This window comes from Stegostoma tigrinum, chromosome 14 (assembly GCF_030684315.1).
Source record: "Stegostoma tigrinum isolate sSteTig4 chromosome 14, sSteTig4.hap1, whole genome shotgun sequence".
Classification (NCBI taxonomy): Eukaryota; Metazoa; Chordata; class Chondrichthyes; order Orectolobiformes; family Stegostomatidae; genus Stegostoma; species Stegostoma tigrinum.
The window spans coordinates 31,963,038-31,984,056 of record NC_081367.1 but is presented as its reverse complement, the minus strand read 5'-3'; the positions used below and the strand labels follow the sequence as shown (position 1 = coordinate 31,984,056).

Below are 21,019 nucleotides of genomic sequence, written 5' to 3'. Positions count from 1 at the left end.
ATGTTGGTTCGGTCTGGGACACTACCTTGAGAACTCCAGTTGTAATGTCTTGGCAATTTAGAATTAGAATCAGAATTATGTTTTATTTTCACATGTACTCAAGTACAGGGATAGAGGAGTACAGTGAAAAGTGTGCAAAGATACCTCGGTACAAAATGTTGGGTTTAAAATGGAAAATAAAGCAACCAGCTTCTATTTTGCTAGATATAACTCTAAACAGTGGAGGGCTCGTCTCGTTCACCCCCCCCACCCCCAAATCTCGTTGAATCCAGTTTCGCTAGGGCTGTTCGATTTCACGCACAAGTCAGCTTCTGTTCTGATGTCAAAGATGGCCCGTCTGACCTCAGTCATCCATCAGATTATAATAAGTCTCCTGTTTGTAGGCAGACTTTACCATGACAAAGCATAAATTAATGGATTTCACTGCGTAATCACAAAAAGTTTAAACACTCACAGTAAACATGACTCCATGTTTCTTTCTTCTGGATTGACCAAACCCATTTGCATTAAAGCCAATTTAACTGTATATAACATTGATTATATATTCACTTTAACATCTTTTTAATTTTTAGGTATCCAGGTATGTAAATGATGCATATATCTGTAATAAATAGATGCACCATCATTTTCTTGAAAGGTTGTATTATTTAAGATGTTTTACAGGGCAATTCAGTACTTTAGTATCACTGTGTATCACTGCATTGCACACAAGTGGCAGAGGAGGGCAGCAGAGTCGTAATAAATTGTCTTCTCAATGGTGTGAGACGCTGTTCTCATAAATGAGTGGAAGTACTATCCTTATTCCCTTTCCACTTCTATTTAATTTTGTGAAGCAGACGCCTCTAAATTAGTGCTCATTCTGCACCACGTACGACACATGATGTGTGGTTTGCAGGCTGTCTATTCAATAACATTGCCTTGTAAAGATTGACAATATGTCAAGTGAGATAGTTTAACTTTCCAGACTGCCCTGTTTAAAAATGACCATTGCAGAAGATTTACGTTATGCCATCACTTGGTTGACATTTTGCAGTAAAATCATTTTGAAGGGCTGCAATCATTATTATGGATGCTAGCACAGCAGGACTTTCTTTGCAATACTATACCTAACGATGGGGTGATTACTACATCAATCTACTACTGTTATTTGTTAAGGAAAAGGTAACAGCAGGGGACACTGCTTTTCAAATTGAACGATGACATACATTAAATTTCCTGATCAGAAGGGTCTTGTTTTGACGTGTTCACAAAGGTTTGCTGCCTCTTAGAATGCACAACTCTTAGCCTCGGCACACCAGTGCAGGACTACCTTCTTAACCCTTAGAATGGAATTTGAGCCCACAACACTCTGTTGGAGTTGAGATTGCTGTAAATTAATTGTCACAGATATGTACATTCTTAACTATGGCTCAGAATGAGCCATAATGTACAGAGTAGAGGAAAACTTCTAATTAAGTAATGCCAGTTTGTAATTAAAGATTTGTAGAGAGTACTCTATAGTTTACTGTCCTGAAATATGCTTTAAGATCTAAGTGTTAATTTTCATCACAACATAAGGATATGTCTTCCAGTACGTGCAGTGTGGAACACTGGTATATACTTTAAGTTATATATATATACAGACATAGGACACTGTTCTTTGCAGTCAGAACAAATGTACACGTGCATTTTGCCTGTTTCAGCTCAACAAAATAGATGGCAGGTAATCATTAATCCATTACTCAGAGAAAAGCCTTGCCCTATCAGCGCCATCTGCCTTGTTTAAATGTTTTTAAAAAGCTTGTCATTTAACTGTCAATCATCATTAATTGGTCCGTTCTCCAGGGCAACACCTCTATCAATCAGAGTCTATTGCCAACCAACCCGCACGCTTTTCCCATGCAGCATACATTTTGCTTTTCCTTAAATTGGTATTCTTGCAAATTGTCCAGATGAGTGCATGATGTTAAAAAACAACCAACTGTTTTCTTTTTCAGCAATACTCCTGTACTATCAAATAAGTATTTGGATAGATGTCAAATCACAATGTATGAATTAACAGCAAATCAAAGACAAATTCATTTTTCCTGTGTTTCACAATGACCACAAAAGTTTTTATATTTACCTGATGACATAACAGTATCACAAATAATATATTGACATCATTTACTAATCTTTTTAGGCTGTTGTTTTATTTTTACAATTTTTTAGGGATGTGGGTCTGAAATCCTTTTGAAGCTGCTTTACATCTTTCTTGAAACACACATTCTAACTTAGCTTTGCATTATCCTTAAACTTGAAAATATTGCATTTGGTCCCCTACTCCAAATCAATGATACATATTGTGAACAGCTGGGACTCAAGTACTGATCTTTGTACTGTCCCCACTAGTAACAGTTGGCTAACATGAGAATCTTTTTTATTCATTTCTGGGATGTAGGCACCACTGGCTGGCCAGCATTTACTGCCCGTCCCCAGTTTCCCTTGAGAAAGTTGTGGTGAGCTGCCTTCTTGAACCGCTGCAGTCCACCGGCTGTGAGCTGACCCACAATGCTATTAGGGAGGGAATTCCAGCATTTTGACCTGGCAACAGTTGATTTGCCTAATGCCAAATATATGTGCATAGATTTATTTAGAGCATACATTTTTAGAACCTCATGAATCTGATTTGGATTGCTTTACTATGTGTTTTTAATAATATGTTATTTTGGAATAGATCAAAATGAAGCACAAGTCTCCTTATGAGGAACAGTTGGAACAACAACGTCTAGCAGAGTTACGGGCAGAGGAATCACGCAAACTAAAAGAAAGACAAGATGCACTGCACGAACACAGACTGAGGGAATACATGGATCGACAGGAACGCCTCCAGCAAGAAGCAGAACGGAAAGAAGAATTGTTGCGAGAAGAACAATTAAGGTGAACTTTTTTCTTTTGGTAAGGTATTTCTGTTTCTTGTGTCTTTATTCTTATAGAGTGCAATATTTAGTTTTTTTTTACTCATTTATGGGATGTGGGGTATAGCTGGCTGGCCAGCATTTCTTGCCCATCCCTAGTTGCCCTTGACAAGGTGGTGGTGGTGAGCTGCCTTCTTGAACCTTTGCAGTCCACAGGCTGTGCATTGATCCACAATGCCCTTGTGAGAGAATTACAAGATTTTGACCCAGAGACAGTGAAGAGACTGCAATATGTATTTGCTGGTCAGGATAGTGAGTGGCTTGGAAGGGAGCTTGCAGTGGTGATGTTCCCAGGTATCTGCTGCCCTTGTCATTCTATGTGGAAGTGGTTATGGATTTGGAAGGTGCTGTCTGAGGATGTTTGGTGAATTTCTGCAGTGCATTCTACACATTGCTGCTACTGAGCCTCAGTGGTGGAGGGAGTGGATGCTTGTAGATGTGGTGCCAGTCAAAAGAACTTCTTTGCCCTGGATGGTGTCAAGCTTCTTGAGTGTTGTTGGAGGTGCACTCATCCAGGCAAGTGGGGAGTATTCCATTACACTCCAGACTTGTGCCTTGTAGATGATGGACAGGCTTTGGGGAGTCAGGAAGTGAGTTACTCATTGCAGTATTCCTAGCCTCTGACCTGCCCTTGGAGCCACCGTGTTGAGGACTCTGAGGGCAACTCCTTCCTGACTGTATATCACTGTGCTACCACCTCTCCTGCTTTTGGAACAGAACATATCCAGAGATGGTGATAGTGGTGTCTTGGACATTTAGTGCCTCTTTATTTCAGGCTCCATTTAAGTAGCTGATAGGGGTTCAGTGCCATTTTGGAATGAAAGTCAGTGATGGCTTTTCTAGCTGCTGAATGAGGCAAAGGGAGAGGCTTAATCAGGTCATTAAACTCCTGTATGAGACTGGTACCATTCAAACAGCATTGCATGCTACTGAGCTTTGGGATTTCCTTTCTCTGTGCACTTTGTTAACACTCTCACAAATAAACCATCCGGTGTGATTTTCTATGTTAGAATGTGGGCTCATTGTCCATAATATACTGGAGCTTTATGTTCACTAATAGTATCTGAAGAGCCAAGTTTCTTATCCAACATTTTCAAAAGCTGCTACTATTTTAAAAATTATGCAATTTAAACCATCCTGTAATTGATATAATATTGCTTTTCAATTATTATGCTCATTCCACCTGTCTTCTGGTCATACGTTTAGGTTTTTCCTTAGAATTAAAATGATTGGGTTGTTCACACTGCACTGTGAATGTGCACTTTACTTACTCCAGATTTTTTTACATCACAGGAAACAGTCAGTTTTTAATAACGAAGATGCTGTTGAAGGTGATGATGAACAAGATGTGCATGAAGAGGAGGAAGAGGGTAAGATTGGGTCCGGAGGTGGAGGCGTTCAAAAACTAGAGGGCATTGGGTTAAAGTGAGAGGGTAAAGATTTCAAAAGGACCTAAGGGGCAAATTTTTCATGCAGAGGATGGTGCATGTACGGAATGAGCCACCAGAGAAAGTGTTGAAGACTGGTACAATTACAACATTTAAAAGGCATCTGGATGGGTTTATGAATAGGAAGGGTTTAGAAGGATATGGGAAAAGTGCTGGCAAATGGGACTAGGTTAATTTAGGACATCGGCATGGACGAGTTGGACCGAAGGGTCTGTTTCTGTGCTGTACGTCTATATGACCTTATTACAACGTTTTGCAAATTTACATTATCAAATGCCTCATAAATAGACATACAGGGCATTCTGCTATAATGCGATAGTGTTGTAGAAAATTGTGCTGTGTAAGTAATTGGGCGTATGGGAAAAGCAGGGTTAGGGGTAGGCCACCAAAAAAGCATAGCACACTGGATAGCCCTACTGCCAACAGCAGTTCCTACAGGTTGGTCTGACTGTAACAGCAGCTTTGCAGCAGTTTGAAATCAATGATGGCGAGGCTGAGCTCGAACATCCACCACCCCCCCACAGCCCGCTGTGTCATGACCTGGTACTTCGGGTATGGCTTTCCTTACCGTGGGCCATTTGCTCCTTCAGAATATCCTTCACTAGGGTTTCAAATGAAGCAACCAGTTCCTCTGGAATATTAAACAAGTATCAACGCCCAGCCAGATGAGGATAGCTGATGGTCGAAGGCGAGAGAGGGTTACTAAGAAAATTACAAAACTTTAGAGTTTGGCAGCTGTGAATAGGGCAAGTATGTTGGAGCAATGAAAATCAGGTATGCCACAGGCTGGAATTGAAGGAACAGAGATCTATCAGAGCGAGTGTGGAATTGTTTGATCTTAAGAAATCAAGACGAGTAATACTGTACAGGATTTGCTAACAAGAATGAGAATTTTACATTTAAAGGTTATGGAGCAAAGATCGGTAAATGGAATTCAGGTGTGCCTCAATCATAACCTCCTTTAGCTTGGATGGAGGGCTAATCAAAAAGGGTGAAAGGCAGCACCGACAGGAGAGCCACGATGAGCCGCATGATGCTGGCCTGAGCGCCAGTAGACAACAGTAAACTGTAGGCAGTGTCACCCTTTGATCATTATCATTGCCTGTTCCGTGTCCTCCTTCTGGCTAGCTCCTGATCATAAATACACTGTAGGTATCATTAGCAAAGGCCTCGTCACTGCAAGATGTCTTCTCAGTAGAATCATGTTATAGCTAATGCGAGTTCACATTTTAGAAATAGTGTTTCCCTATTCGTCAATAGTGTTACAGCCAATTCGTGTTGCTGGAACATGCACAGTAGCAGAAGCCCCAGTAATGCCCAAGTAGTGATGAATAAAGATTGATATTCTAAATGTTTCTAAAAAAAAGCCAGCGAGTCATGTCACCTATAATTTTGCTGGAGCCACAACTGAAGTGTAATTACGATGCAAAATGAGAATTCCATTTTTTTTGGAAAGCATTGGGCATGGTTGTTGTGCATTATTCATATCTCAGTCATCTAGGGGAGTATCCGATGCATCGCATCGGTTTGGCTATCCAAAAATGAAATATTAATTATACTGCATACCAAAGCTAATCAACAACAGTCTTAAATAAACAGATATATATCTGTCTGCATGTATTGTCTGTTTTTCTCTGGAACTATCCTTTTCTAAGACTTTGCATGATATGCAAACAAAAATGCCCAAAGATTCCTCCTGATTTCACTTTGCCAAATAAAAATGTGATTAGATTCATCAACATTGTGTCTATACTTTATGAGATAACATGGTGTAGAGCTGGATGAACATAGCAGGCCACGCAGCATCAGAGGAGCAGGAAAACTGATGTTTCGGGTCTGGACCCTTTGTCAGAAAATCCTGCTCCTCTGATGCTGCTTGGCCTGCCGTGTTCATCCAGCTCTACACCTTTCCAGCATCGGCAGTTCCTGCTATCTCTGAATCTATATTTTTATTGTTGCTTTTTATGTGCCAGTCTAAAGTATTACTATTTCTGTTATTAAATTTATTTTTATTGTAATCTCAAATCTATGCAGGAATCACACAAAACAAAATGTGCAAAATAATATTTCTTATTTAGTAAAATGATCAAGCATTACAGAGAGAGGCAGGAGAATGGGGTTGAGAAACATGCCAGATATGATCAAATGATCTGAGCAGACTCGATAGTCTGAATAGCCTAATTCTGTTCCTGCACCTTATGGTCCTATGGTCTAAAAGTGTTACATTCCAGAGTGATGCATGTTCAACTTGCAACCAGATCTGCATGATCTACTGCAATAATTGGCCAAAGCTCCTTTGACAGTGCATTTTGTAATTTTGGTAACGTTTAAAGGAACAAAGGCAGTTGGAGCATCGAAACTTCACCATTTCTCAGTCGCGCACAATTTGGCTGGCGTACATTAGAAACTGAAACTGCTGATGCTGCAAATCAGGAACAAAAATAAAGGAAAGTTGAGGAAGGGTCAGTGGACCCAAAATGTTAACTCCGATTTCTTTTCACAGATGTTGAGCTTTTCCAGCAATTTCTTGTTTAGTTGCTGCACACAAATTACTCTTATCTTCATGAAAATGCAGTCAAAAACTTAGCTTTGTACCTAACAGCATCAAACAGACTTCTGCAGTTGTAGAAGGTGGCTCACTACTATCTTGTCAGCATAGTTATTAATGGGCATTAGAACCTGGCCTTATTGACAGAGCACACTTCCTGTGAATGGTAAGTGGAAGTGCACTGTGTTTCTCCAGTCATCCACTAGTTCTATATCTGGTAATATCATGAACAGTACACTCTAGATCTTTTTTGGAGGTATCGCTCGTCATTTATCAACAAGAGGATGGTTAAAAGTAAATTACAATGAAGTACAGCGTGTGGGCCAACTGGAGGACATTGTATAATTTATATAAATCCTCATAATACAAATGGAATATTAGTGAAAAGGCAAAGCCAAATTCTTTGTTACCATTCTTGGTGTTTTTTCAAACCTTTATTCAAACAAGCCATTATCAAAGACAAATGTATCACACATGTATGTTACTGTAGCTTAACGTGACAGTTATTAAATATTGACAGTAGTCCTTCCAAATGGGGTTTCAGCACGATCCATGTTTAGATTATTACTAGGTGAAACTGCATTGAGTAGCAAGATTTTTCATAATTTTACGTCTTATTTGAAGATGAGAACAATCCACAAGAGGAAGCTGAAGACGAGGACCCAGAAATAGAAAACGAGGAACAGCACACAGAACATGAGAATATCAATGAGCAGGTGAAGATTATTATGATTAACAGTGACTGATTTTAAGCAGTTTGCATGAGTAAACTCAATAACAAAATAATGCAGTTCAAATCTTACAGTTTAAATCTCTGCAGTTGAACTGACTGTAGCATTTATATGTCCTTTCAGTAAGGTCAGATCAATGACCTATAGCTAAGTTCAGAATCTTCACATATAAGGATGTTTGTTCAAAAAGAAGTGATATATTTCTATAATGTTAATCTACCATAATTTTACCTGTACTGTTTATTATAGGAATACAGAAATTTACTGTGATCGTTTAAATAAAAAATAGGACTCGGAATCAATTAGATTTTCTATTCTGACTTCCACATGGAGTTCATCCTGGCTGTATCATCTTGCATTTTTATGTTGACTTTAATATACACTCAGGTTACTCATAGCTGATTAAATGCTGTGCATGAGGAAATTGAGGGGAAATGACTGACTGCAAGAAAATAGAGAGAGGTAACTAACAGAAGAATTTGGAGAGAGAATTCAAATAATTTGACTAACACAGCTAAACTTTATTCATGAGTGGTGCAAGAAAGGAATGAGGCTGGCGGGCAAATTGAGTTTAGAGGCAGCAAAGCAGTGCTTTTCATTTTCATTAAGGTTAGGGCAGAAAGAAGTTAATGTTGTGAAGAAATAAGTAAGTGTTCTTTCTGATGGATCTGATACTGGTGTTGAAGCTGAGTTGAGGTTTGAACTGGATACTGAATTTGGGCATCACCTGGTGTAGTTTGAGGAAACAGCAATAAAGACTGAGAAAGTCAAAGACCATGAAGTGAACAATATAGCCTTATCTTTAGTGATAACGGGAACTGCAGATGCTGGAGAATCCAAGATAACTAAGTGTGGAGCTGGATGAACAGAGCAGGCCAAGCAGCATCTCAGGAGCACAAAAGCTGCCGTTTTGCGCCAAGACCCTTCATCAGAAAGGGGGATGGGGTGAGGGAACTGGAATAAATGGGGAGAGGGGGAGGCGGACCGAAGATGGAGAGAAAAGAAGATAGGTGGAGAGGAGAGTATACGTGAGGAGATAGGGAGGGGATAGGTCAGTCCAGGGAAGATGGACAGGTCAAGGAGGCGGGATGAGGTGGTAGATAGAAAATTGAGGTGCAGCTTGAGGTGGGAGGAAGGGATGGGTGAGAGAAACCTATGTCCATTTCAAGTACACCGACTCCCACAGCTACCTAGAATACACTTCCTCCCACCCACCCTCCTGCAAAAATTCCATCCCCTATTCCCAATTCCTCCGCCTCCGCCGCTTCTGCTCCCAGGATGAGGCATTCCACTCCCGCACATCCCAGATGTCCACGTTCTTCAAGGATCGCAACTTTCCCCCTGCAGTGGTCGAGAACACCCTTGACCACGTCTCCCGCATTTCCTGCAACACATCCCTCACACCCCGCCCCCACCACAACCGCCCCCAGAGGATCCCCCTCGTTTTCACATACCACCACACCAACCTCCGGATACAACGTATCATCCTGGGACACTTCCGCCATCTACAATCCGACTCCACCACCCAAGACATTTTTCCATCCCCACCCTTGTCTGCCTTCCAGAGAAACCACTCTCTCTGCGACTCCCTTATCCGTTCCACACTCCCCTCCAACCCCACCACACCTGGCACCTTCCCCTGAAACCGCAGGAAGTGCTACACTTGCCCCCACACCTCCTCCCTCACCCCTATCCCAGGCCCAAGATGACCTTCCGTATCAAGCAGATGTTCACCTGCACATCTGCCAATGTGGCATATTGTATCCATTGCACCCGGTGTGGCTACCTCTACATTGGGGAAACCAAGCGGAGGCTTGGGGACTGCTTTGTAGAACACCTCTGCCCGGTTCGCAACAAACAACTGCACCTCCCAGTCGCAAACCATTTCAACTCCCCCTCCCATTCCTCAGACCACATGTCCATCATGCTCCTCCTGCAGTGCCACAATGATGCCACCTGAAGGTTGCAGGAACAGCAACTCATATTCCGCTTGGGAACCCTGCAGCCCAATGGTATCAATGTGGACTTCACAAGCTTCAAAATCTCCCCTTCCCCCACCACATCCCAAAACCAACCCAGTTCTTCCCCTCCCCCCACTGCATCACAAAATCAGCCCAACTCGTCCCCTCCCCCCACTGCATCCCAAAACCAGCCCAGCCTTTCTCCGCTTCCCTAGCCTGTTCTTCTTCCCATCCATCCCTTCCTCCCACCTCAAGCCACACCTCCATTTCCTACCTACCACCTTATCCAGCCTCCTTGACCTGTCCGTCTTCCCTGAACTGACCTATCCCCTCCCTACCTCCTCACCTATACTCTCCTCTCTACCTATCTTGTTTTCTCTCCATCTTCGGTCCGCCTCCCCCTTTCTCCCTATTTATTCCAGTTCCCTCTCCCCATCCCCCTCTCTGATGAAGGGTCTCGGCCCGAAACGTCAGCTTTTGTGCTCCTGAGATGCTGCTTGGCCTGCTGTGTTCATCCAGCTCCACACTTTGTTTTCTTGTAGCCTTATCTTTAGCTTAGTTAAATCGTAGGTAGGCCTTTGATTATTAAAAGGAAAACATAAAACTTAACCAACTTAATTTATCAAGTCTCTAATATCTGTATGTTTATTTTATCAAAAATATTAATACTTTGGCACTGTTTTCTTTTTGTTTTAATTCTTAGCTGCAAAACAGCGGATGGCATCTTCTGCTCCCAGATATGGTGAACTTTGTCAGTGTGAAGGGCATGTTAGGTGATGGCATAGCCAGAGTTCACTGCCTTCTCGTCTTCAGCAAACATAAATCCATGTATGACCTTCCATAACCACTGGCATTTGAAGCCTTTAGCTAGCCCATTAAGGTCCTAAACCTGTTATGGCTGGGATTGACCTTGGCTAAAGTTTCCTGGGCGAACACTAGGTTCAGGTTTGCTGCTACTTTGTGGGCAGTTTTTTATCTCAGCAGTGTGGGACTGTTGATAAAAGACCATCAGCGCCTGTCAAGAGACTGGATATGAGTCAAAGAGTGCTGCCTTTGCCTCCAAAGCCCCTGCCCCCAACAAACCCAACCTACAAATTACGGCAGAGATAGTAGGAACTGCCGATGCTGGAGAATCTGAGATAACAAGGTGTAGAGCTGGACCAACACAGCAGGCCAAGCAGCACCAGAGCAGTAGGAAAGCTGACGTTTTGGGCCGAGACCCTTCTTCAGAAATGGGGGAGGGAAAGGGGATTCTGGAATAAATAGGGAAAGAGGGGGAGGTGGATAGAAGATGGATAAAGGAGAAGATAGGTGGTGGAGAGGAGACAGACAGGTTAAAGAGGCAGGAATGGATCCAGTAAAGATGAGTAGGTGGGGAGTTAGAGAGGGGAAGGTCAGTCCAGGGAGGACGGACAGGTCGAGGCAAGATGAGGCTGGTGGGTAGGAGATGGGGTTGGGGCCTGAGGTGGGGGGAGTGGATGGGTGGGCAGGAAGAACAGGCTAGGGAGGTGCGGCCGAGCTGGACTGGTTTTGGAATGGGGTAGGGGGAGGTGAGATTTTGAAGCTTGTTAAATCCGCATTGATACCATTGGGCTGCAGGGTTCCCAAGCGGAATATGAGGTGCTGTTCCTGCAACCTTTGGGTGGCATCGTTGTGGCACTGCAGTAGGCCCAGGATGGACATCTCGTCCAAGGAGTGGGAGGGCGAGTTGAAATGGTTTGCGACTGGTTGCAGTCGTTTGTCGCGAACCAAGCGTAGGTGTTCCACAAAGCGGTCTCCAAGCCTCCGCTTGGTTTCCCTGATGTAGAGGAGGCCACAATGGGAACAGCGGATGCAGTATACCACATTGGCAGATGTGCAGGTGTACATCTGTTTGATGTGGGAGGTTTTCTCGGGCCCTGGGATGGGCGTGAGGGAGGGAGGTGTTGGGGTAGGTGTAGCACTTTGTGTGGTTGCAGGGAGAAGTGCCGGTTGTGGTGCGGCTGGTGGGGAGTCTGGAGCGGACGAGGGAGTCCCGGACAGAGTGGTCCATCCGGAAAGCAAATAAAGGTGCAGAGGGAAAAATGTCTTTGGTCGTAGGGTCAGATTACGGTCTTCCCCAATCCTCAGACTCAATTGGGTGTACTACTTGTAGCTGCCACAGCCTGTTCCATGGCACTGCTAAGTACACCAGGTATGAGTGTCTGATAGTTTTAAAAATATGAACTTCCTATTGTGTGATAATGTCTTTACGAAAGAGCTAAGCTCCAAAAACATTTGATTTGAACGCGTCACGAAAAATGATGAATGCTGCCGCAGCAAATAATGCAATTTGGCAGAGGTTTGTTCATGTAGTGTCAGAGATAATGGGAACTGCAGATGCTGGAGAATCCAAGATAATAAAATGTGAGTCTGGATGAACACAGCAGGCCAAGCAGCATCTCAGGAGCACAAAAGCTGACATTTCGGGCCTGGACCCTTCATCAGAGAGGGTGAAGGGTCCAGGCCCGAAATGTCAGCTTTTGTGCTCCTGAGATGCTGCTTGGCCTGCTGTGTTCATCCAGCCTCACATTTTATTATCTTACGTTTGTTCATGTAGTGTTGCTATATAGTCAGTGCAGAATGTCTTGCCTGACCCCAGGAATCAAGGTAAATCTGTCTGTGTCAACAGAACTGATTCTGTGTGAACGATTTCTTCTCAAGTGTTTTGAATGTTGCTGAACTACTCGTACCCTACTTTTCCTTCAAATTCAGTTGGGATATTTCGGGCAAGATTTTCACCCTAATTTGAAAGGAGAAGCGAGGGAGGCAAGCTGTTAATTTTGCATGACCAACCAGCAGATGATCTCTTGGCACCACCCCATTGAGCCACACCACCTTGCAAACTGCAAGTCGCTGTTAGCAAATGGAGTCATAGTTCAGAAACCATCTGGAGAATAATATTTTCTCGCTAGTTGGGGAGGAGGCCACAGCATGTCGGAAACCGTTTGGAACGGTTTCCCTGCAAAACTGACTGCTGTGGAGATTCTTAGTTTAAATATTTAAAGCTGTTGAAAGGGCATTTCAAGATGCACATTCAAGGCCCACTCCTGGGGTGTGTAATAACATCTCTGAACTGGTTGATCAGAAAATGTCCAGAATTCTAATTAGTACATTTAAATGGTACTTTGTTGATTTCAAACCATTTTGGATGTCCTGAAAAAAATGCTAAACCAAGAGGTAAATGCAAAATTGTTCTTTTCTCAAAATATAATCATGAGCCAATAATTAGTTTATTGTCAAAATTTATATTATTTTCCATGTATTTGTAAGAGGGAAATGTTTGTGAAGATGAATAGTTTTGATGGCATTTAATAGAAACTATTGTTCCAAATTAGCTAAGTAATTGAAGAATTCTTAAGGGTGGGCTGAGGAGGGGACCATCTCTGCTGACTGTCTGTCTCTGTTCTCTGGTTATGTTTGTGCCAGGGTGTCCTTAGACAGGGAACATGAGATGTCCATCAATGCCCTCGATACCTTTAGAGAGATGTAGGCACCCTGGGCACTACAGTTCTTTATCTCCTCCTGCAACTCCATTTTGATTTAGACCCTTCTGTCTCTTCCTACATTCCCCTCATGTTTGATGGCTTGTGTTGCCCATAATGGGCTTTGCTTGTAGATATGACTGGCTCCGTGAATGGTTACTGGCAGTAGTTAGTAGTTTACAAAGAAAAACTTAAGGGATGAGCTTTTATTGAAGAGTGGTTGTGTTCCTACCTCTGAGTCAGGAGGCCTGGGCTCAAGACACACCTGTTCCGGTAGTACTTAAAAGTAACTCCGAACAGGTTGATTAGAAAATATCCCACCATCCTGAAGAGGTCAGAAGTGAGATGACACCAGGTATAGCCCAACAGTTTATTTGAAATCACAAGTTTTCAGAGGATTGCCCCTTTGCCAGGTGAAGTGAGAGAGAAGCACACCGGCACAGAATTTATAGGCAAAGTGATCAATGGGCAGAGAGATCAAAAGATCATCCAAGTGGGTCCACTCACCCCATTTGTGTGATCTTTTGATCTCTGTGCCCATAAATGCTGTGTCTTTGTTCCTCTTTATCACTTCAACTGACCAAGAGGCTATACCCTCCAAAAGTTTGTGATTTCAGAGAAACCTGTTGGACTATAACCTGCTGTCATCTGATATCTGACCTTGTCCACCCCAGTCCAATACTGACACCTTGACATCATCTTCAATAGGTGTGTAGAAACATCTCTGAGCAGCTTGTTTAAAAGAATACTTAAGTCCTCTTCTTCTGTGTGGATAACTCTCTCTCTTTGCCATGTCCCATGTCCCATTCCCAAGTTAAGAGGGTACTGTTTCAACTGTGTTAATGTAGATCTGCCAACCTTGCTGTGAAATCAACAAGTACGTTTGTGAAAGCAGCCTAAAAAGGCGTGTTTTCATCTCCATTTCTCACCCTCACTCTATTCCCTTTAAAGTGACACTTCTCCTATAGTACCGACCTTCAACAGCAAGCGAGGAATGCGGCTTTTGTGAAGCCACTTTTTATTTCTGTGGCACCATGAAATCTCCATAAAGACTGAGTCACTGGAATTTTATTGTTGTGTCATCCCAATGTTAGTTTATGCTTGTAAAGCTGAAGTTAGTTGCAGTCAACAAAATTCATGCTGATTTAGCTTGTAAAGGTAGCAGAGATTAAATTCAATCCATGAATGAATCAAAGTATATTTTCTGGGAGAAAATGTTTTCTATAGTTAATGGGATGTTACTTTGAAATAATGTATTCAGGTATCTTGCATGTTTTATGGATATTTGAACATATGATTTCATTCTATTCGATTGCAACATTTTAGTTTCAATATCAGTGTCAATCTTCCTGCTCGATTTGCTTCTTGTGTGGTACTTTCTTCCAAATTGTTTGTTTTGTGGAATGTATAGATATAATCTCTATATGTTGATATTTTCAGGTTGGTGGAAATCCTGATCAACAGGAGGATAACCTAGATGAGCAATACCAGGATGAGGGAGAGGAAGAGGTGAGGAGATACAAGATAGTAAGGTGTTGGAATGGTGCCATAGTTTTATCCATATATTGAAATATAATCAGCACCAATGTTGCCTTCAGTAATTGCTTTTTTTCTTGAAAAACTTTGAGGCATAATGAAGGTGTTCATTTCTAAAAGGTGCATTGAGAATGTCCGTAATGGACATAGGAACATGAAATTTACTTGTTTATATTTAAATGCAGGCATTCATTGATCTGAAATTATCAGGTCAGTCAGGAACTGTGAATCAAGGAAGGTGTGTGAAGTAATTGTTATGAGGCCCATTTCTAACACTTTGCAGCTCTGACTAAAGGCTTTTCAATCTGAAACATTGATCCCCCCCACCTTCTTTACAACACAAATTCTGCCTGAGTTGAATGTTTTCAGCATTTTCTACTTTCATTCTCAGATTTCCAACGCCAGCAGTGATTGCTTTCAAAGTAAACGGTTTCATCTTCTTGAATAATGGACACAGGCATTTCATGTAAAATTGTATAGCATGACTTAACTCTTCTTATAATTCTTGTAGAGCATGGGTTAACTCAGCTGAGTAGTATGTTTATAGTCTGGTGAAATAAACTGTTGGCATGATTACCATAAAAGGATTATGTTCTTGTGAGATATAAATGTTCGATTATATTATCTGAGTTCTTATTGATCTTGAGCTTGCTTCAGCCATCTGTCTGTTTAGGCAGCAAAAGCATTGTTGGAACATGATTGAATGCTAAAGATACAGGTAGAAACTAATATCATATTTATGGGAACATTATTGTTCCTGTATTTCTGCATGTAAGAAATGGGGGATCTTGTTTGCAGAAGTTAGAAATCTAACATAAATAATGAAATTTTTTCCAAAAACATTCAAATATTGGCCACTTGGGGGATAATAGTTTCATATATTTGGGGTGCAACTGAGCATTGTGCCCTCCATTGCACCCTGCCCAGTAGTAGCTGTGTAATCCTTTGTATTAAAATTGCATTAAAATACCAGAGCAACTGGGACTGCAGGAAGAGAGTGGGACTATTTGTGAAGGAATCGGGCCATGCATGGATGGAGTACTCTACCTATGTCTGTAATTTTGCATGAAAACCTGTGGAATAAGTTTGTTTCATTTGAGTAGAATTTCCCTCAAGATATCCATTAGAAAACCCAAGATCCATAGCTAAATGGAGGGAAAAGTTTTTGGTTTTCTCAAATTCACTGAGATTTTTACAATCCAAAAGCAGAATAACTTGCAACTAGTTACCGTCTTTAATATTATCAATCCTGCTTGAAGTTTACATTAAGCAGTGCCTGTGTTTTTGTTACAATATCAGATGGCAACTTAATAAAAGATCAGCGGTGACGTGGTATTGCTGGTATCCATATCCATAGTGTATCAACATCATATCAGAGCAGGTAAAAGGAATTAGAACAGCAGTTTAAAAAGTTCCATTCTTAATATAGGAAACCCTGCTATTAATAATAATTAGTACTGCTTGCCTTTACATGTGATTGCATTATATCATCAATCCTAACACACATTCATTATCTGATCACCATTTAAACATTTATTTCTGTAACCTGTATTATTGAGAAACAGTGCATAACATACTGCTGTGCAATGCACTATTCTTTTCCTTAATCAGTTCTTATATTACAGTAGCTTTTCTGACACTAAGTATCACTTCACAACTTTATTTCAGCTACCTTCTCTTCTTGTTTCTTTCTTTTTGAATATGAATATCCACAATTTTCCATTTCATTCCTTTATTGTCTTTAATTTGCCTGTTTTGAAATGCACAGGCCATGTTCCAAACAGGACCAGCTATCTCAGTTAATTAGTGGGTGGTGCTTCATAATGCTGAGGACTTAGTTCAATCCCTGTGTCAACTGAGATACTTGCTGTGGTCTCTTCTACTTGCTGCCATTGTCATACCATGACAATGTTAAGCCAAGATTAACAATCCTCAAAAAACAAAGGCACCATACAAAGAAAGAGAGAGATGAGTTGTAACAGTAATGACTGGGTTCTACTTAGCAGTGCTGATCCTAAGTTCACCATCGGTTGAAGCCCACTTAATTAGGATGGGATTAGTCAGCACCCACCACCAAAGACCCCATCCCATGCTGCTGAAGATTGCATTGCTTGATACTTCCAGGAAACAGAATTTCTTCATCCAAATCCTCATTAGTTCCTGTCTTAGGGGAGGAGCAATAGTTTGAAGGGGGGGCAGTGCTGATCTGAAACTTTTCTTAATGCTTCCGATTTATTGGAAGCAAAGTTCATTCCTAGTCCATTGATATTCTGTTGCAATCTGACACTCTGACAAACTGATGCATCTCATCTTGCTTCAGTGTAAGTGTACATGAGAAGGGATGACCAGAGTCTCTGACTCTTAACGGCAAGAGGTGTGTCAAAAACAATTGGCCGTCTCATTCTCATTCATCCACCGATTCAAGATGAAGTATCTGATATACTTCTTTCTCAAAGCAGTCTTACAGTTTCCTGGATTTATGAACTTCCATGGGCTCCTGTTTTAATTTTTCCCTTTGAAATCAGTAATTAGTCCTGGCAACCTGTATCATACTGGAATCGAGACAGTAATTGTGTGGAAGTGCTCATATTGCCTGCAGCTGGCCATCGTAAATCAACAGCACGTTGTAGATAATGCTGTCAGTTTTGTCAGTATTTCCTTGCTCTGTGAGCTACAACAGATGATGGAATGAGCAGCCAATGGTTGCATTGCCTTTGTATGAAAAGTCCTTTAAAGATACCTTTGTCATTGAGACTACAAGTTATTCTGATCCTCATGTTGGTTTTTCAAACCTTTTATGTCTTTCTTATTCAGCCACTACCATTTTAAATGTTTCTGTTCAAACCCTCGACTTCGTAGCATACATAAGTTACCTTCTCAATTTTCCATCTGTCCCTTCATTCTTAGTTTCTGCATGTAATTGAAAGTGAATATCCCACCCTTTCCCATTTCAAAAATCCCTTTGTGTTCTAAATTTTGCATTCTTCAAATTTATACATTGCCTAAATGTATTAGATTTTTGGTTTGCCTCTTTTTTGATGTTGTTTTCCTCAAAGTCATGTTTAATTCAGTTTTAAAGTTCCTTAACTTTTTATGTCAGTGTATTTAGCTGCATCATTTGTATTGATATTCATAAAAGGAGAAATGAAACACTAAAACGAGTTTTGATTTTGGTGACGTTAGTTAATTTCATCATCACCTTTCGCAAAATCAGTTGTTAACTAGAATTAGTTATAAAGTCTGCATTCATTCCATGTAAAGTATTTTTCACTTTTCCAAGTTTCATAAAACTTCTGTCTCAGTTATGATTTTCTCTAGTCATGCTTCATTGCCAAGCAAAAAATAGATTCTAAAATGTTCTCAGATACTGCTTCTGTGAATCCAAAGTTTACTGTCTTCCTACCTCATAATGGCACATTATTCTGTCAACTTGTCGAGTCACTGCTGCACATATTTAAATATAGGAGTCGTGTTGACTTTTTACGCAAAGTGAAAAGGATGATGATGATTCAACCACAGCTGTTCTGAATTCTAGTTCTGTTAATTTCCAAGGGGATGAAAATAGAAAGAGATACATTAAGGGGTCTATTCTTGTCGTGAACATGGAAAAAGCTTTTTTCAAATGAGTGTAGTACTGTTCTTGGTCCACATATAAAACTATAGCTGGCCCTGATTTTACAGGTTGTTAAGGAGTTCTGTTGTCCATAATTACGAGAACAATACTGAACTATATATTTTTAAATGCTTTGAATTCTGCAGATACATTACCACTTTGCAAAACACTACTCTATTCAGCTGTCATGTTTTATTTATGGATCTAATATTTTGCCGTTCAGTTATGTTTTGCTATTACTGCCATACTTTTGTCATTCCTTCACAGCTGTCGCAACTGTTTTGGCATAAGCATTCACAGTTGGGCAGCATCACTTGACAGGAGGAAAAGGTGAGATAAGATTTACTTTTCATGCATCTGAACCTGTGCATAATTAAAGCTGGTTGCAAATAGTGCACTTACTGTTTTACATCCATCTGCCTGTAATGGTAGCCAAGGTATTCTAAAATCACATAAAGCCAAAAATCAGCAAATTAATTTTACACTATATAATTACTAACTTCACCTATTTTTCTAAGTTCTGATGCCTTTTAAAAAATATCTTGTCCTACATTTAATATTTTATGTTGACACAAAACAGTCCAAGTCTCCTTGAAAGAAACTGAACTAACATTCATTCATGTCAGACTCAAAAATCTAAGGTCTTTTTGTGAGAAGCCCTTTATCAAGTAATAGTATCTCACTGGTGGCCAATTTTTCAATTTCAAAGCTTTTCATTTGTTGCTGTAATTTCTTTTAAGCCTGGATGTAACCTCATCTGACATTTAGTTTGTTGCAAAATGTTTTCATTTTGTCTATCCTCAAAACACTAATGTCCAAGATAATTTTAGAGCTATTTGCTGTTTTTGTGATTAAGCATTTGAACACTACCCAAAAGTTGATGAGAAGAAAGATTCCAGTGATTTCCTTTTCTTACAATTTGGTTCCAATCCTCCCTACATTTTAACATTTATTCAACACATCAGTCATTTTTCACTGCTTTCAAAAGACTAATAGCATTTGTCTCCTTGAAATTTGAAGATTTCTTAACAAGAGCTGCTTACTACCTCACTAGTCTACCTCAGTGACGATCAAAGATTGGTACAAGGCATGTTTGTCAAAGGTGTTTCTATATGTAATGATTGAGCGTTCAGTAATTTACAGTTAATGTGGTGAAACTTGCTGCATTTGCTTTTCAGTTAATCAGTTTGCACAAGGTAAAATATATAGGGAAAGAGTTCCCAATTGTACTCAATCAAATTTTCTGCTATCATTTGTTGCTGATTTTAAGGTATGATGGCCAAACCCAGCAGGCACGAAGGGGCGGTAGAGGCAGAAACTCTGACCAAATGTATAAAGTTCTTTGATGTCTATTTCAAGAACTATGACCTACAGAGCTGTAGACCAATGTGCTGGGTTAAGGATGAGTATCTAGGACATAATGGGCCAAGTCATGTCCCAAATTTTCTTTGGTTTTCTGCGTGTAAATTCTAGTGAGGGAGGTGGGAACCTTCCTTCAACTTTAACTTTGGATGGATGGGAAGTAGGGTGCGTTTCATGGCTGGACGTAACAGATCTAAGAGAATTTTAACTCCTAGACCTTATTACAATTGGATAAATATTTTCCCATCCAATTTTGTTTTTTACATATGACAAACTGACCAACTTCCAAAGTACTTCAGGTTAGTCTGGTTTATCGAAAGTAGTCATCCATGTTGGAAAGCAAGGTTGCATTGCCTTTCAAAAGAATTGGCTGTAGAGTCATGTGGGGAGAAAAGAACTTCAAGTTAGCTATTTAACACTTCTCTTGAGGTCCTGCTGAAAGAAGCCAGGGGGAGGGGTGAAAATTCCTTCTTACTAATGTCAGGAGAAGTGGAAACCAGGTTTACAGGCACAGAGAGACAGGGCAGAATTTTCACATCCGGAATTATCAACCCAGGTCCTGGATGCATTACAGGAAGCCCATTGGTGACCTTAACAGTAGGAAAGGTAAGTAGAACTCTTAATTTCTCCACCTTATACAGCAGAATAGCAGTCCTGTTTCCTGTTTCAATACTCTTAGCATGCATGCCCTTCAATCACATTGTTCACAACATAGCACAAAGGAACATTATACCAATTCTCATGCTCATTCCCAAAATCACTCAGTTCATCACTTTCATTTCGCAATGGCCACTAGCTGTATTCTTTAGTCTTTCCAGAAGCATTTCTTTTTCTCATGACTGATCCTCAAATACACTTACCATTCAACATTTCTCCACATCTTAATCCCCTCTTGTTTTCCTTGCCAGTCAGCATCTGCACAACAAGGAAAAGCTCCATATATCTACTGTCCCCTTGGTAGATAATATTCACCACCTCTCACCCCTCTGTCTCTCAGATCAAGGCAGTGCACAGATTAGAGAAGAGAAGACATGAGCTTTGGGGCACAGATAACATCATGAGCCTGATTGCAAGTAGAAAAATAACAGCCTCTCCGGTACAAGCAAGACATTTTGAGTACACAATTCTTCTCTGTAGAGGATCTATGACTTTTATTTGTACCTCTTATTGAACCTCCACTATTACATAGAGCATGAACTGTGCAACATGTACATGTCACAAAATCTACATTGATAGAGCACATATCTATAGAATATCTAATGTAGAAATTTAATTTGGAAATTCAGTGCCGTGAGGGAAATATTCTATTATTTTAAAAGGGAGGTGTCAGAGATGGAGCGAGAGACAGCAAGAATTGAGATCTAGAGGCATTAAAGAGGAG

General features: G+C 40.7%; 1 protein-coding gene across 4 annotated transcripts in view; it reads left to right on the top strand.

Moving 5' to 3' along the window:
* The window catches only part of golim4a (golgi integral membrane protein 4a), a 99,494-nt gene that overhangs the window by 67,512 nt on the left and 10,963 nt on the right, over window positions 1–21,019 (top strand). For 2 of the 4 annotated variants that reach the window (XM_048541999.2, XM_048542001.2), the window contains 4 exons: window positions 2,696–2,898; window positions 4,230–4,306; window positions 7,557–7,648; window positions 14,568–14,636. In XM_048541999.2, the coding sequence (XP_048397956.1) occupies window positions 2,696–2,898; window positions 4,230–4,306; window positions 7,557–7,648; window positions 14,568–14,636 (441 nt within the window). Of the gene's footprint in view, window positions 1–2,695; window positions 2,899–4,229; window positions 4,307–7,556; window positions 7,649–10,327; window positions 10,632–14,567; window positions 14,637–18,543; window positions 18,607–21,019 lie in introns of those variants that run through there. The other 2 variants (XM_048542000.2, XM_059651075.1) reach the window with 2 other exon arrangements.